This window comes from Myiozetetes cayanensis, unplaced genomic scaffold (genome assembly GCF_022539395.1).
Source record: "Myiozetetes cayanensis isolate MyiCay16 unplaced genomic scaffold, myiCay2020 scf1, whole genome shotgun sequence".
Lineage (NCBI taxonomy): Eukaryota > Metazoa > Chordata > Aves > Passeriformes > Tyrannidae > Myiozetetes > Myiozetetes cayanensis.
The window spans coordinates 102,657,949-102,675,783 of NW_026086604.1; the positions used below are offsets into that span (position 1 = coordinate 102,657,949).

Consider the following 17,835-nt stretch of genomic DNA (forward strand, 5'->3'; position numbering starts at 1 on the left):
GTGAGTTGTTTTTTTGATTTCTTTGGTTTTTGTTTGGGGTTTTTGTTTGTTTGTTATTTGGAAGATCTCTAAATAGGGAAGAATACTTGAGTTAGCTATAAGTAAGCATGGCTTTCAGAAGTTCTCAATGTCTCTTCAAAAAGAGAAATCCCATGTTTAAAATTAAACTGAGTTAAGATTTGAAGATGTAATTTAGGTATCCAGTGTGGCAATAGTGAATAAGTTCTAATTCTTTTTAATGGGTTTGTAACAGTAATTGTAAACCATGCTTTGACTACAATAAGATCTTAATGTATGCCAGTAAATAATCTTGATAAATTCACTGCCTTATGTGTGTGAACAAAATTTTGTATATTGTGCTGACTGCTACTAGCAGCATCAGCTAAAAAAATCTCAGAAGAGTTAATAATTTAGGACTCACATGAGATGATTTCACTGTATCTGCTGTATTATTGTAATTATATACTGTGTTAGTATATTGACACTACACTGCATCTTACTCAAAATTGCATATTATTTTCTTCATTTTTAAGCAGATTGACCTGCGCATTCATAAACTAATGTAACAGATTTCCCTGGAATAACCACAGGGTCTCTGCTTCCTTACAGAAAATGCACAATACAGTTACAGAGAACTTTAAAGTTGGGAATGTGGAGCTTGCACTGGCTTCCACTTCCATCAGGGGAGCAGACCCAAACTTTTGCAGAGATATCTTTAAAATAGTCTACCTTTCTTTCAACTAATGATTTTTAGTGTTTGAGGGAGGCCTTCAGGTTGGCACACCTGAAGAAATTTCTTGCTGTGATACCCTGTTTCTCACTTGATAGCCTTTCCTCCGGCTTTGCATCCTTGTTAACTGAGCTGGTCATGCTCTTTGCAACCTCACTGGTAACAGTGACCCAGAGCTGCAGTGACAGCTGGGAGAAGAAGACCTTCTCATGGTGCTGTTAATGCCCTGGTGCTTCATAGTGCTCTACACATTCGCAGAGTCTCTCTGCCCAAGCAAATGTCTTTTCACAACCGAAGATTAATCACCTACTGGGTTTGTAGATTAATTTTATTAACAGGCACATAATGAATCATTAGTTTTGACTCGTGGCTTGATCTCATGCTACTCCTATTCTCTTACGACAAGTGGAAACATTTTATAATTAGTAAATGAAATGAAAATGAGATTTAATAATGAATTATGAAGTATGAAAATCAGGTTGTTGTTTAAATAAGGTAGTAGTTAGAAGAGGCTTTTTTTTCAAATTGTTTTTTCAAGCTTTTTTCTCTCTAATTTTTGAATTTTTTTCTCAGCATTTTAAAATCTCATTTATTTATTATGCTTGGTAAATAGTTTATTAGATGCTCAGCAGATACTTTACACCTCTAAATTTTACACTGATAGTACAATTGCAGAAATTTTGTTTGTGCTTTAGGGTGTAAAACCAGAAAAATAACAATCCTCAGATAGTTCTGTCAAAGCAGAATATCTGAGTGAATGAATCTGTTTCTGGCTGTGCAGGCATAGTGCTCATTAATGGGAGCAAAAGGAGAGCAACCCACCTAGCAATCCATTAATGGGGCTTTTTAACCTTTCTGTTTATAAGGGAACATAATGAACGACCCATTAGGTTAGAAAATTGTGCAGAGAGCCATGGTCCTCTGGGTTTTCCCAAAAGAAGGCTAGTAGGCATCCAGAGAGTCTGCTGACTTGGACCCTATATGTTAGTGCTAGCAGCTATGGGTGGTGGACAGAGGTTTCTTGAATTGTCAAACTATGTGGCAGTCAGGACCATATGTTTTATCACGTTGTCACAAAAATGCAAATTGTGAGCAGAAGTGGGAGTCCTCTAAATTAATAGAGAAAAAGAGGGCAGGATAGATGGTGTTTCTTAGTATTGAATTTCTTACAGTTTATTACAAATGTTTTTTGCACATCTGACAATGATTTTTGGTATGGACTGCAGTTATGGCATGAATATGTGCTCTATTTTGATTTGAAATCCATAATGCCCTAACAACAGAATGGTGGCTGATTCAAACATCTGGTTTAATTTTCTGTTGTGAAATAAGATGAAGCTGAGTTTTTTGTTTTAAAGTTTGGAGAGGACTTTAATTTACAAAATCACTGACTTTAAATTCTACCTTTTGATTTCTTCCCCACTGCTCCGTTAATGCCAGTGGAAGGCTTGTTGTCTTGTTTGTGTAGGTCTCTAGACATGAGCTCTTCCTACCAGTACTGGTGCTGGCAGCTCTTTCAGCTCGTTGCATAAGGCTTGTGTTGCTTGATAGAAACCCCACCATGTATTATTGTTTTTAAAACAGTTTGTGCGTACACAGCAGCCCCTCAGTGGGGTGATAGCAGTGTATGAATCTTAGCTCAGTACTTGAGGCCATTGGTCACCCTATTGATCTTGGTTGAGCAGAAAACATTACAGGTTTGGCGCTGGGGGTGGTGCAGGCCAGAATGTTATTTATCGACAGCTATAAGGCATTGGCAGTGACCAACTCAGTCACCAAAGTTACTTCTTAAAATTCTCTTTTTGCACAATGTGAGGTGATATATGATTCTGCTTTTTGCACAAGGTGAGAACATGGAACAGCATCATACCACCATACAAACCTGAAAATGTTGAGCTTTTAACCAGTGGGGTTTGGCTTTTAAGATAAATGGAAAAAAAATGTCAGTATGAGTTTAAATCAATGAGTTGATTGATGCTCTTATGATTGTTCTGGAGTATTTTTCCCACGTAATGCTGATGAGGTAAAATTTAGCTTAAGCAAAACATCACCAGTCCCTCCTTTTACTGGTTTTGCTTATTAACAGTGAGGAAACTCTTGAGTGTTTTGTCTTTTACAATTTCTACCAATTTTTTCCTTACTTACAAAGACGGTCAGGCCTCACTAAGCGGCAGTGTTGCCAGAGGTCCAAGCTACTGAAGGAAGCAAATTAACATACAGTATGGTAATTTGTTTTCCCTGTCCTTCAGTCACAGTGAGGAGAGTCTAAATATTTCAGTGACTGAGACTTTGGATTCCCATTCCTTGCTACACAACAACAACAACAAAAGCTATTTATAGCAATAACAGTTAGCAGCGATACAGCAGCCTCAGACAGCTATAGGCAGCACCTCACCATGACTGCAAATGTTAACTGCTTTTGCGCTGAATGCCTCTGTGAAAACAAAGAGCACTGAGAAATAAAGATCAAAGCAAAACCAAAAGAAAGATTTTTTTATTGCTATGTTTTACTTTGCTGGCAGACCAGAGCAAAGGTTTTCTGAACATTTAAAAGATGAAAAAGGTGAAGAATCCCAGAAGCGATTTATCTTGAAGCGAGATAACTCTAGTATTGATAAAGAAGACAATCAGGTTGGTTCTCGGTTCGAGAGTTGCTGAAATTTGTTCTGTTTTTGAAGGTGGGCTGACTGATGTTATTGTTGTTCTTTTGTTGTTGCTCTCCTCCTCCCCTGCCCTCCTGCCCCCTCCCCGCCTCCTTTGGCATACGTACCACCATGGGTGGCATCAAGCCCCAGCGTGGCCGCTTCAGCCGCTTCAGTGTGGGGTTGCATGGGTGGCTTGCTTGGCGCAGGACTTGCTGCATGCCCACGGGAGGGGGAATGCCGGTGGCTCCGGGCTGTGTGGAAGGCTGTGTCAGTCGCATTTCTCAATGTCTTGCCTAACTATGGCAGTTGTTACACTCCCTAATAGCTCCCTCCTTCCATTGTACCCACTCACAGTTGAATTTCAGTATGGACCAGTGATAAACTGATGTAGCCCACCCATAAAGGAGAAGGAAAGAAAAAAAAAAAAGCCCCAAACAGAAAAACAGAAAAAAAGCCCCAAACAAACGTGATGGTGAGGCCAGGTTGATTTTTTTTTTTTTTAAACCATCCTAAATTATGTTTTGATCAGAAATAAATCAGGTTCATCTTTTAGTTCCCTTCCTCCTCCAGTGCCTTCACCACCTTTTACTGTCTGTGTAACTTACTTGCTTGTGCATGTACCGTAGCAGACATTCTCCCTCTGTGTTGCCTGTGCCATAACACAACCTTACCTTAGGTGAGCCTGATGAATAAGGGAGCGCCAGGGAAACGTGTGTGTTTGTGCTGCCTTTAAAAGCGGGTGTTGTGCTGTTTCAATCCAGTGCAAGCTGTGTCTGTGGAATATATTAACAAAAAAATAATCTGAAAGGGTTCTGACATGATTTGCTTTTATGAGAAAATTCTTACAGGTAAGAAGACAGAATATGCTTTCTCTGCTTAGGTTGTATTTGTGGAGGGACCTACCAGTGAGTCTCTCATTGCCATTTTCCTTCATGTTTTCAGTAAAGGACTGATTTTTCCGTTCCTTTTTTCTTTTTTTCACCCTCTTTTTCCTTGACTTTCAGTTTACATAGAAGCCTTGCCAGTTGTGCTGCATCCAAGCTGGTTTTGAAAACAAACCCCAAGCAATTTCAGGGTGTGGTGAACATGGGGATCAGCCAAAGGAAAGCAGCATGACTGATCTGACCCAGTGATGGTGTGCAGGGGGAGAAGGAGCAGTACTTGAAACCCAATTGCCAATGAAGCATTTCCTGGTCCTGGGGGGTCATCTTCTCTTCTTCTTACCACAGCACAGCCATTTTTCTGACTGTGGTTTACCAAGAGGCACAAATGGCCCTTCTTTACCCAGCAAAACTGAAGTAGAGTATTCCTTACAGTGTGGAAATGGTTGAAACTGTCATACCAAATGTCTGGGACTTCTCCTTGTACACATAGACTTTGTGGGTTTCTTCTAGGGTTTGCAGTTTAGCTCTTGCAGCCTAGTTTCCCTCTTTTCTTCCTTGATTTCGCAGGTGGCACACCACTGCCTGCCCTCCTGCTCCTCACAGCTGGTAGGAGAATCAAGAAATGCTAGCAGCTGAGAAAATGGCACTTAGACTTGGGGTGCAAACACCCAATTTTAGGATGGCAGGTCCCCAAAAGCTGTGCAGAAGGCCTCATTTTGGCCACCTGCTCTACAAACCCATATGCAGTATCTAACTGGAAATCCTCAAGTGCCCAGTCTAGCAGGGTGCTCCATGCAGGAGTGACAGCTATCATTTTTGTGCTTCATTTATTTGAGTGAACATTTATTATTCTCAGATGACAGTTACTTAATGGCAGTTTTTAACAGCTCAACTTATATAATCCTCCTGGTTTTCTTTCTGCTCAGCAAAACAGAATTCTTCCATTTAGAGATGACAGACGAAGTAAATCAATTGAAGAGAGAGAAGAGGAATATCAGAGAGTGAGGGAGAGAATATTTGCACAAGATGTGAGTAGTTATTTTAATTGCCTCTTTAGTGCCATACCTTCGCCGGTAGTCAGACAGTCTTGCCCCCCTCCTACACCAACACTGCAGCTGGGCTTGCCTTGTGGAGCTGGAGGTGACAGGGAAAGCAGATTAGTGCAGAGGGTCCAAGAGGAATTTAAAAGGTGTGGAAGTTGGTTTCTGAGAATGAGGTGAAGAGTGTTGCAGGGAGAAGGGTAGAGGAGGGATCAGGCCCAGCATGTTGTCTGGGGAGCGCTTATCCTGTTTCTTTGAATGTTCATGTTCATGTTGTCTAGGTTCACTTCTTGTTTCCTTCTCTTTTGCTAACCAAAGAGCAGTAATTTAAATGGACACTCTCAATAACTGAAAATATCTGTGTTATATTATATTAAATTTGAAATAAAGTGTCCTTTTGCAGAACCTCCTTATGGTTTTTGTTTCTTTGGACCAGTGCTGTAGGTCAAGACACTGAGAACAAAGAAAAGGCGGAGTTTAAACTTGGAGTTGCACTGTTTCTTTGAAATGACTGATTAAAGAACTGTATTTCTGCCATCAGAAAGTTGGTCACGCTGTTGGTGATTATATTGTGAAAGGAATAAAATGAAACAGACATCATAATTTTTGCCCTTACAAAAAAATCAGAACTTGCACAGCAAGGTATATTTCTAGAGGAAAACATTTAAATGTGAAACATCTGTCAGCAATACCTGATGTTCCTGAAAAAAAAGAAGAAAATCATAATTTGCTATAATACTGTAGTTTTTTTATCTCGCATCTCAGTGGGAGTTCTGCCACTTAGAAATATGGAAATAAACCCAATTAAAACTGTTTTTGAAAATCATATTTGGCAGTGTCCTTTTAAATTAAAACTGTTCATATGTTGCAGGGCTAATAGTATTTATTATTTGGATTTGGAATTGCACATGTCCACATTATTTTTCTTTAGAAGAATACACTGTGTATTTTTAAGGTGTGTGTTGTCTCATTTGTGTTAAGTAATTTTACTCTTTAGTAAATAGCTAGCTACATCTAAATGTTTTTAGCTTCACTTCTTATTTCTTGACTGAGACAATTCCAGTGAAAGCAGAGGCCCTTCAGTTTATGTTTTGCTTTCAGCGTGTGGATCTGTCACAGTCTATACACATTATAGGCTTACTAAGTTATTCAAAAGCTGCAAAAGCTTCTTTGCAAACAGTTTCTTATAGGAAATTTTGGGGTTTTGGCATATTTCAAAGGAGGTTGTGCAAAACCAAAAAATCTTTGTGTTTTGAAGCAGAATTGAGATGAAACAAAATATTAAAAAATACCATATGGACAGTCATTGCCAAAATAGTGCTGTTTCTATTACAAGCAGCATCTAGAAATGCCAGGCTGAGAAACAAAGGTGTCTGGAAAAGTGTTGTGAAACTGGCTCCACAGTGTATTGTTGCTGTTGTCTTTAGATACTTGAGTTTTAAAAACAGGCAAGCAGTGAGCATTTTAACTGCCCACAGCAGTAGATTGTTGTGATCCATTGGGTTAGCATCTTCAAGTGGCAGGACCTAAGTGTGGTTTGTGGCAGGCATTTTAAATGGATTGGGAGTGAGCATTTAAAAGATGAGCAATGTTAGATATCTCTCCCTCTCTCTCTCATATCCACTCATTTGCTCTCTCTCTCTGCAATTGCAGGTGTTAGTGAGCATCACAGTGCAGTTCATTTCAGCAAGCTGTACAATAATATTAACAGGAATATATTTCTTAGCTGAGCTTTTTTTTTGAGTGGAGTACTCCTTACAGAAATACAAGGTGTTTTTAGGATGATGCCTTAGAGATACAAGTTGTTTTAGGATGATGTCAGTGGTTGTGGTGGTAGACAATGTTTTTTTCCCCCATTTTAGTAAAGAGAGAAATGGCTTTCTATTATAGATAGTCATTTACTGCACATATGATTTTGAAGTTTTAATGCCCTCTGCAATCATCAATTAATCCAATTCTCCCCAGGTTTATGTGAGGTAGGTAGCTAAGCCTTGTCACCCTGTAAATTACAGATGTAGAAAGAGAGTCAGGAAAAGATTAATCAAGTGTTATTTTTATTATCTCGCTACTGTTTTCACTGTTGTAGTCAAGCCTTTATCGGTGCCTTGCTTATGAACCTTAGCAAATGGATTATAGATACTTCACTTTTAATTGGAGTATGCATGAAGAGAGCTTGCATGAGGTCTCCAAAGAGCAGCCATGAAGGTCTTGATTACTGCCATAACATGTTGCATCTGACACTCCCTCTCTTAAACATATTCGAGGTACCCAAAACTCTTTGGATAACATTTTTGGATAAAACTCTTTGCCCAAAAGTCAGAACTTGGAACAAAATTTAGGAGGAAAAGGCAGTCTGGTTACAGGGGCAAAAAATTATGTGCATGTTTCAAAGTCTGTGAAAAATGTCTTAACCTGGACCCCACATACCAACAAAACTTGCTTGTCCTTCCTTTGATCTTGCAGTATTCTAGTGCACCAGATCTCTTCGTTTCCAAGTGGGAAGGTTTTTAACAAAATAAATATGTTCATGAGTAATACCATCATTATGACAGTCCTTATGATGATTAGTCTGTTATTAGTCAGTTTAAATTATACTTTCTGGCAAGTTTTTCATCTGCTGTGTTGGCTATCACAAATTTTGACAAGGAGAGCTGGAGATTTTAATGACTCCTGTCATAGCAAGGAGTCATAGCAAGTGGCAGGGATTGAGAAGCATGTTAATGTGATACCTTAATAAAAGGATAGGTGAAGAAATAAATAGTTAATAAATCATTCCAGCTCACTGAAATAAGAACTATAAAGTGCACCTCACATTTTTCAGGCTGCTAATAGTAAGACAGTATTGCCTGAGTTCTGTTATGCTCAAAGCTATTTTCGAGGTTATTGCTTAACTGCAAAGCCTACAACTTTCCTTTTTTTAAAAAAAAGTTTTTATTAGAAACTGAGTTTTACAACAATTTATGAACTTCACAGCCAAATGCACTGGAGCAGAGGACCTGGAGCATCTGGGTCTTGCAGAGAGATTTCTTGTCTGAACTACTTTAGTTGCCTTTAGGAAATTGTAAAGTATTTGTCCAAGAAAGACAAAGAACAACCTAATGGAATAAAAAAAAAAATGTAGTGGTATTTCCCTGTATGTAGATGTAACAGAGAATCTCAAATGAGGGCATGAATGATACACGATGTTTGGCTTTTAAGCATGCAGAAAATTGATTTTAAAGACTAGCAATCAAATTACATGGGGGAAATTTCATTCTTCAAGGTTAACGCAATGTATAACCTCATGAGCCTGAATCATGCTAGGAACACTCAGTGTTCATAAATGTATTCTCTGAGAATCATTGTGTATTCTGCTGAAAAATGTAGATGTTTTCTTACTTACACAAATGGTAGAATTGTCCATGGTACACATGGAATTTATTAAAGGAAATACATAGTGCTTTTTATTTTCTGTTGTTAATTGTAATGGCTATTTTTGACTAAGGAATGTGTTTTAAAGAATCAGGTCCTTTAGATAGAGTAAGTCATTATTCCTCTACTTAAGAAAACACTGAGAAACTTTATCATAGAAAAAAACAAAATAAGTACTTGAAGTGGTAATAAAAAATTAATTTAAAAATTAATTAAAAAATTAATAAAAACAAATCAAAGGTATGCCTGGTTTTGGCTACCATAAACCTGTAGGTACTAAAACTCCTGTACTGCTCTACAGAGCCTTTGTTTGTGGCTGCAGATCAAGTAATAAGTATTAGTTGGAAACCTGAGATTTACCACATCTTGTTAACTGACAAGAAAATGATTACCTGATGGTATCCACTGCAGGATATTGCTGCATGCTAATAGTTATCTGTGTTGGGTAATGTAATTAAAAACATGAGCAGCAACCCCCAGTATACCTAATGCACTGGCAGAGCTGATGCACGTTTTCCAGTGGAGACTTTAAAAGGTTCTTGGAAATTGGAAAAGTGAAATACTCGTTTCATAAATGACAATTAGTCATACAGAGCACCCTAATGGATATCTTGCATGCAGAGGTCTCCAAGGAGGTTAATTTGTAGGTAATCTTACATAACTTTTTTCTTTTGTAGTTTTGTTGTCAGTTTGTTTGATGGCTATACAAGAGCCAAGTATTTCAAGGATTTTTTTTTTTACAACAGCTATGCTGTGTGTTTCAGCCTTCCTGGTGCTTTAAATTGAGCATTATTGATGCTGTAGATCTGGAAACTGAGTCCTGACCTTGTAGTAAACTCAATTGCTATCCAGAGCTGCTTAGCCATCTGATTTTTAACAGTAAGAATAATATAATTAAAAAGTGCTTGTCTTCTCTGCCTCTCAGCCTCACACCTGTATACTGCAAAATAGTTTCCAGGGATTGTGTGGCCCTTTGTCAGCATTGTCAGCCAGGAAGATGAATGGAGTTATTATGGACTCTGTCTTTAAGTCTGTAATGCAATTGATAGTGGTTCACATCAAGACACTGAAAAGGAAGCAGACCTTTCCATTTACCTGATAAAATATAAATCCCAAATATTTGTTCTGATTTACACTGCAGTCTCTTTAAAAACTTAAAAAAAAAAAAAAGAAATAATCTGGACAGGTTCATGCCCCTTTGCTTTTGTAACTTTGTGGGTACACAGACCAGAACTCTAGTCTAAGCTAAGTTTTTCTGTAAGAGTAGGTGTAATGCTGCTTTGGAATCTGTCTGCAGTGAAGTCAGTGCACAGATGCCCATCCTGGTACCTCAAGATGAAGACATGTCCCCACAGTTGGTGTTGTACAAGCCCATGGGTGATTTCACTGTGCTTTTGTGGGTAGTTAGATTACGCTGAAGTCTGCACAGCCACATTTGTTAATGAAATCTGGTGAGTAAGGTACATAAAACAAGAGAAGATGCAATGTCATAGTTGTACAAAGGGTCCCAGTGATTTTAGATGAAACAGTTTTTGTCCTCTCTCAGCCTGGGGTGAAACCTTAGGGCTACTGTAGCTGGTGGATTTTGGTCCCTGGCGATGGAGTACTTGCTCCTGGCGTCCTGAGGCTTTGTGCTGAGGAGAGATATACTTGCCACTGATGCAGCTGAGAGCCTTGCAAGTTTATCAGGAGTGCAGGGTGGAAGCTTGCCTGGGCAGCCCATGGAGCTGTCAGATGTTCTCTAATGTGGATTCTGGGTGGGTGAATTACAGATTTAATGAGAAATTGCATTACCATCTCAGGGATGATTTCCTTCCTTTTGTAAATTGGCTGTGGTACCAAGGGAAAACTTTGTCCAGACATCTGCTGGAGCACTAAGAATGAGCAGGGTGTTGCTTCTAGTGTTGACCAGCACTCTTTTGAGTAGGTCATTTAGCTCACCCTTGTCAAAACAAACATCCAAAATCTGTGCATATCGCATACCATTAAAATTTGACACAGCTAATGATGGCATTTCATTATTCTTTGAGCTGAATCCCATTGTTACAGGAGCAATGGGCATGATCTCTGATGCCCTCCTCCCTTTGCCTAGCCTTTTGTTTAAATTCAGTGCAAGCACTGACTATTCTTTCTTCTGTACCTCACTGAGATATAATCCAGTGACAGCTATGAGGCATTTTGTGTAGTGAACATGAAATAGGAGGGAAATGAAAAAATCAAAGAGGGAGAATTATTCATGGAAAATTGAGTACAGCTTCATTTCTCTGCATAAAAATTAAGTAATGCTAAAAGAATTATACACTTGCCCATAGGATTTACTTCTTCTGAGCCCTGCACCTTTTTTTGGAATCTAAGTCCTCCAGCAGGGAACCTTTTTGTGATAGACTATGATTGTTGTTAATATTATTATTAAGAAGGTTATTATCATTTTATATCTCAGTGTTCCCTCTCCAACTGTAAAATGTGAAATCACACACTATTTCTAAGTACTGCAGTAGCTTCTCTCCCTTTGAGGAACTTTTTCAGTTCTGCATGTTTTCCTCCTGTTTGTCCTTTCTACCTGCAGCTCTGTGCTATCCTGCAGTCTTACTTTGACATGGTAGGGCAGACCAGTGGAACCTTATGTGATGCAGGAAATATGGGTTTTCTCTTCAACTTGCCAGTATTTTGCACATACTGCCTTCTTTAGATCCCACAACTGAGAAGTTTCAGTTTGTTTTCAAACTGAGACACCTCCTTGGCAATGTGTTGTAATGCATGGAATTTATTTTACTGGCCTGACCTTATTCTTGACCATTTTTCCCCCTCTTGTCTTCTGCAAATGCAAATGATGCATGAATTGAAATCCCCTTAAGCCTGAGCAGGGGAGGTAATTCTAAAATCAAGAAGAAATTGGAACAGCAGAGCATATCTAGAGCGTCTGATACAATGCCTTTTTTATTTTTCAGTCAGTTTGCTCCCAGGAAAACCTTTTTGTGGAAAACAGGTAAAAAATAGCTTGTGTGTGTGTGTGTGTGTTAAATTTAGCTGTTTCTTTTATTATTTTATCTATTATAGTTCTATAGTTATTTTTCCTAACGTGAAGACTGTTGAGCATATTTTTAATCCATATTATCTGAAGTGCTTTTGTGCTTTAAGGGGGGGTAAAAGAGATTGCCTTGCAATATGGTATCAGATAAGGTATTACTACTGCTGCTTTCCTGAGGCTTTGCATTTCAGTTTAAAAAACAGATTGTGGGAAAGAGGGGGAGCCCACCTAAGCTTTCGTTTCAAATGACCATTCTCTCTCTGGAGTGCCTTTAGAATTTAACTTATTGATCTTTAAAAAGCACTCTAGCAGTGGCTGGGTGATGGTATTTATGAAACACCGGACCTGTATTTCTGTTGTTTAACCTGCTCTCCTGTGAGGCTGAGCAGCAGTGCTGACATTACTTGTTGCTTTTGAAGGCTCTCAAGTTCCCTAGGCTGAACCTGCTTTGCTACTGCAGTAATGAGACGGTGATATCTGAGCCCACTGTTACTTAGCATTACAGTGTGGTAGTTCTTGTGAATGTTATTTTTATTATGTTAAATACCCTTGAAGCAAATGGAAGAATAAACTGTTTTTAAGAATCTGTGAAGTGTGAAATGTTGGCTCCATAACAGCCATAAGTTGCTTAACTGTGTTGAAAATCTTAAAAACTGTGCTGCCATAAGGATTTTAACCAAAACTGGGAATTTCACTGGTGAGTGTTTGGGCAGTGCTGGCCTGGGTCTGTCCTGTGAAGGTTTTAGAACTGTTTACCACTCCCTTGAAGAAGGGGAGGCTATCTGGCTATCTGTCATAGTATTTTGTTCTCTGTCCATCCTTACACCTGTCAGATGTTCCCATAAAAATTGACTCCACAGTAATGGTACAAACCAGCTTTTCCGATGGACAGTTCTGTAAATGGAATAAGGGAAGGCTCTCAGGAGATCATGGGCACTGTTATCTAACCCCCTTATATTCTGAGAGCCAAGGATATTTCCTCAGCTGATTCTTCTGTGTTGTGACTATGGAGATACGTTTTATGAAAAAAAATGAAAATTGCAACAGAGGAACCCAGAAAGCAAAAAAACTGATGGTCCCATAAACCTATCTTTCTCCTCTCAGGAAAGATTGGGACAACAAACATGACACAGTTGTTCACATTTCCAGGTCAGCATGAAAAGCCCTCAGAGGCTGTGCTGCTGAGGGTAGGGTGGGTACGTTTATGGGGTAAACCATGAACTCCATAGCCAGGCCTCCCCTGTGTAGGAGAACGTGGCCAGTTCTGGTATTTGCACGTGGTTTGCTGTGCTCAAACCCATGAGCTGACTGACCTGCTTTCTTGGTGTGAGGATGCATTACCCAAGTGGAGACCATTAAAAGGCCAGGTTGCAAATTGTACTGCCTGAACTGTTGCTGTCCTGAGGGAGGCTTCAGCTGCGTTCCTCAGAACACTGCTTTTTCTTGCTTCATGCCCTACAGCCTTTGATCAGGTGAAGCACTTGAACTTGTACTTGGCTCCGCACACATGAGCAATCCTGTTGATCTGCTGTGTTGAAAGTTAGGTATGGGTTTAAGTGCTTTGGCTTTCTTTTTTGCCAGAGAACCTGAGCATTTCTCTGAGCTGCAGAGACTTCCAAGTGACTTAGCAAGTACTTAAAATCACATATGCAGTATTTTGCTGGCTTGCATTTTTAATGTTCTTATTAGGTGATATTTTTATGAATTTTCCTTTGGAAATGATGTATGGTTCCTTGGCTTCTGAGAATTACCTTGCTTGGTAACAAGAAATGCTAAATGGCCTTCAGCCTCCTTGGCTGATGTTTCCTATGTTCAATTGACTGTGCTCAGTTATGGGAGAGGGAGGAGGGGGATATTTTAGCCTTGTTTTTTTGAAACTTAATCTAGCACAAGTTGAAGATGTTTCTAGAAATCTAATCTAGATTTACAGATCAGATAAATTTGAATTACCGTGTTTGTTAGCATAATCTTTCTTTTCATTTTTCAGTAGGCTGTTGGAAGACAGTAGCATATGCAATGATACCCATAAGAAAAGACAGCTGTTTAGGTTTGTATGACTTTATTTAATATTTATTTCCCAGTAACTTTCACTTGTGATTCTGTCTGTGTCCTTGCCAAAGGAGGCCTTGACTGGTGTGGGTATGTCATTTTTCTGGTTGGAAATGAACATGGAGAATGAGTTCTATCCCACTCATCCCATCTTCTGAATGAAGAGGTAACAAGAGGACACTTTACTTTGGTTTTATGGATCACTGTCTCAGGAACCATATGAGATTCCAGGGGCCCAGCTGCTCAGACTGCCACAATTTGGGGGTGGCTGTAACTGGTGGAAGCTCATTTTTGCTGGAGCGTATACAACAGGCACGTTTCATAGACTAGTGCCCAGAGTGACCTTTTTTCCTTGGGTTGGTTTATTAAAAGCTGAAGTAATAGCACATTGAGGTGAAACTGATTGAAGTTCCATCAGCCAAAGCAGCTATATTTTGAAACTTTTTCTCTGTGAACTTTGTCTTCCCAGCTCCAATTCCTTCTGCCCAGAGAACATTCAGATGTATCCTATATCACAAATAGCATCCCAAGCTACAGGATCTCAGTAAGGGTCAGTCCCTGTTTTCATGAAGGACATTTTTACCAGTCGACACACTGGGTCACTGGAAGACCCAGTGTGGTTGTGGCAGTGTTCTTCTGTGGGTCTTAGAAAGGTTGTCTTCCCCCATCATGAACTCTCACAGGTTCAGTTCAGATCAACCAGAGCTGAGCATGCCAAGTTGCTTTAGAAGTCAGTCAGTTACCACAAGTCTTAAGCAGAGCAGGCAGAGGGAATGTGTACTTTCAGAAGCATGTCCTTCATCCACTGAGGCGTTGGGAGAGCTCTGCAGAAATAAGGTGATCATTAGATGTCTGTATGCATTGGGGTTTTCATATGTAGGAGTGACAGCTTGTGTCACTTCAAACGTATATTTATTTATATTACATGAATTTTCACTATGAGGAGAAAAGGAATATTTGATGTATGGTTGCTAACCCTGCATGTTATCACTGCAGCCACAGAGGAGATGGAGAGATTGCACCAAATAAGGAACAGTGCTGGAGCATCTGCTGCATCCCATGACCACAGGCAGCAGGCAAAAACACATTTCTCCTTTCTTTGGGTTAGGCTTGATGACCTGAGAGTCATGAAGTGGGCATGCAGGAGTAAGGATGCATCTACACAGAGGCACTCTTAATAAGTAATATCTGTTTGAGTTTGGGGAACTAAAAGACATTTTGTGAAACCAAAAGCTACAGAATACAAAAGCATTCCATTTCTCTTCCTCTTCTCCACTAGAATATAAATATGAAAGACTTGTTAATTTCTGAGCACAAGAGTACAAAAGAGTCTTTAAATAATATACTTTGGTGTCTTTCTTTCCTATTAAATGTTAGGATGATTTATTTTCAAAATATTTTTCCTTTTTTGTGTTGTTGCTTTATTGCTGTTTCTCTTCATGCCGTTCCACAGTCTGGATCTAGCAAAGGTCAACAGGTTTATACTGCTGATCACATCTGTGAGAGGTTGGGTTCACAGGCAAGGAGTGCAACAACCTGATCCTATCTTTGATGTGCTGCTCCTTCATGTCCCAAGTGACACAGCCCAGCAAGTTCTCCAAATAAAAAGCAGGAGCTATGTTCACAAGGACAAAGGGGACAAAAAAAAAATAGATACTATCCCATCTTTTTTGATTTGTAGAAAGAGCTTTGAGCCTGCAAGTTATTATAATGTAAAATAAGACAGAGGGGTGGAAAATGTCTTCTAAAAGACTTCCAAAGACAGCATTATGAGCATCACTTGGGTAACAGTCATGGTGCACTGAGCTGTTATAGCATTCTGGTTTTGACATTTTAGCAGTACAGTGCAAAAGTTCACCATAAATTAGCCAAATTCTCCTCCAAATTCTGGTCACAGTTTAGTGTGACAGTTGTTATTCACACTGCACTGGGTGCCGTGCCACTGTTCAAGGACAGACAGGCTCTGCCCCAAGATTCTCGCAACTGTATGCAGAGGGGAAATAAAGCAAACCAACTCATGCATCTCTAGGTGGAGCGTTAGCAGTGAGGAGTTTGGGGTCACACTGAGAGGACACATGTTTAGGGAGGCTTTGGATGACTTCACAGAACTGATAATGACTGGGAGCAAGGCGCAATAAAAATAAGGAGAATGGGTATGAAGACAAAGGTAGAGGGCAGGTGAAGTCAGTGAGAAAAACATCACAGGGGATGCACAGAAAAATGAGAAGCAGTGAGGGCTTTGCTGAGAGAAGAGAACTCCCAACAGACAACAGAAATGCTATGTCAGTGCTGCCTAATAGTGTTCTGTCAGCCACATCTGGTGAAGTACTCTTAGGGAATTTGCAAAAATGGAACTGTGGTAAGTGCTGTGCATATAAAAACAGTATAACACTGTTTATATGCTGAAGGCAGACGAGTATGGGGGTCAAGTCCCCTGTTTCAAACATGCTTTCATAAATGAAGAGTATTTCCTTTTTCTTTATTAGGATCACTGCAGGGTACCCAAAGATAAACTCTGCTGTGACATGGTTTTATTTGTGTATAAGTCTTTGTTTCCTCATGTCTGTAGGGGTAATAGGGACAGCATCGGGAAGACATCTGGCAGTCGACAGAGCAGTACAGAGAATGAATTAAAGTGGGCAGACCACCAGAGGCCATGGAGCAGCACGGACTCGGACAGCTCAAATCGAAATTTGAAGCCAGCCATAACAAAGACAGCCAGTTTCGGTGGGATAACCGTCCTGACGAGAGGAGATAGCTCATCAAGTAACAGAAGTACCGGCAAACTGTCTAAAACAGGTAGCTAGTACTGTATTGGGTTCACAGTAGTCCTTGTTACGTGATAATAAATGGCTGTACTGGTACTTGTCTGAGTAGGGTATATCACAGAATGGTTTGGGTTGGAAGGGACCTTCAGAGAACATGTAGTCTCACCCCTATGGTTGGACTAGGTGGTGAAATACATAAACAGCTGTATTTCCTGTACACAGGAGATGTGTATGTCCATCTATAGATGCTAGTATCTGGGTACCTGGTATTGACTTTTTAGGAACCAAGAAAAAAGCATGGTGTCCAAGGTTTGGAAATCATAGGAGAGGAAGGCTTTTCTTGGAGTACAGTATGTGCACATCCTATTTGAATACCATCTGCACTTGTAGCCTGAAAAGGTGGCAATCCTTTCAGAGAAAGCACAGATGTTACCTTTTTATTAATCTTAATATTTTTAAGTTGTGAATAGTTAAATGTCATTTATCTGATGAGAAATCCAAGAATGTTTTGTTGTCCTTGGTAAAATGCAGACCATCTGTATCTTGGAGAACAGCCTTGTCTTGCTGCTGGCTGATGAGGCTATGGTGGAAGCAGGCAGAAATGCTGGATTCACAGAGGTCCCACAATCTCTCCATTTCTTCATTTAGTTCCCATTAAATGAAAGCACCATTTAAGCAGACTATGAACCTAGTGGGAATTCTGCATTTATTTGCATTAACTTAATGAGTGCATTAACATATGAGTGAGTCACAGGGTCTGGATCTAAGTAATTTCAAGCTATGCCATTAATCTACTCAATATACTCCAGTGTAAAAGTGCATAATAAATAATGAGCCCCTCAGATGATTCCATCAGGTTGGTTCATTTGATACATATAGTCCAGGACATGTGGTAATCAATACTTAGCACTTAGTGCTCTTTCAGCTTGAGAGTGTTTTATGGACAGTACTTAATTTACACCCAGTTTATCAAACCTGAGTTGGTCAGATTTCACTCTGTGGTCCTACTGGCCACACTATTTCTGATGCAAGCCAGGATGCCATTGGCCTTCTTAGCCACCTGGGCACACTGCTGGCTCATATCCAGCCGGCTATTGACCAACTCCCTCAGGTCCTTTTCCACCAGGCAGCTTTCCAGCCACTCTTTCCCAAGCCTGTGGTGTTGCCTGGGGTTGTTGTGACCCAGCTGCAGGACCTGGCTCTTGGTCTCATTGAACCTCATAAAATTAGCCTCGTCCCATTGATCCAGCCTGTCCAGATTCCTATGCTGAGCCTTTCTA

The 17,835-nt window shown here is 39.8% G+C and overlaps 1 protein-coding gene across 19 annotated transcripts in view; it reads left to right on the forward strand.

Moving 5' to 3' along the window:
- The window catches only part of ARPP21 (cAMP regulated phosphoprotein 21), a 143,888-nt gene that overhangs the window by 61,516 nt on the left and 64,537 nt on the right, over positions 1-17,835 (forward strand). For 11 of the 19 annotated variants that reach the window (XR_007630874.1, XM_050331887.1, XM_050331992.1 and 8 more), the window contains exons 10-14: positions 3,253-3,361; positions 5,186-5,287; positions 11,659-11,696; positions 13,726-13,785; positions 16,357-16,589. Coding sequence is in view for 18 of the 19 variants with exons in the window: in XM_050331887.1 (XP_050187844.1) it covers positions 3,253-3,361; positions 5,186-5,287; positions 11,659-11,696; positions 13,726-13,785; positions 16,357-16,589 (542 nt within the window). In the remaining variant the exon portion in view is untranslated. The remainder of the gene's footprint in view (positions 1-3,252; positions 3,362-5,185; positions 5,288-11,658; positions 11,697-13,725; positions 13,786-16,356; positions 16,590-17,835) is intronic. The other 8 variants (XM_050331939.1, XM_050331949.1, XM_050331930.1 and 5 more) reach the window with 8 other exon arrangements.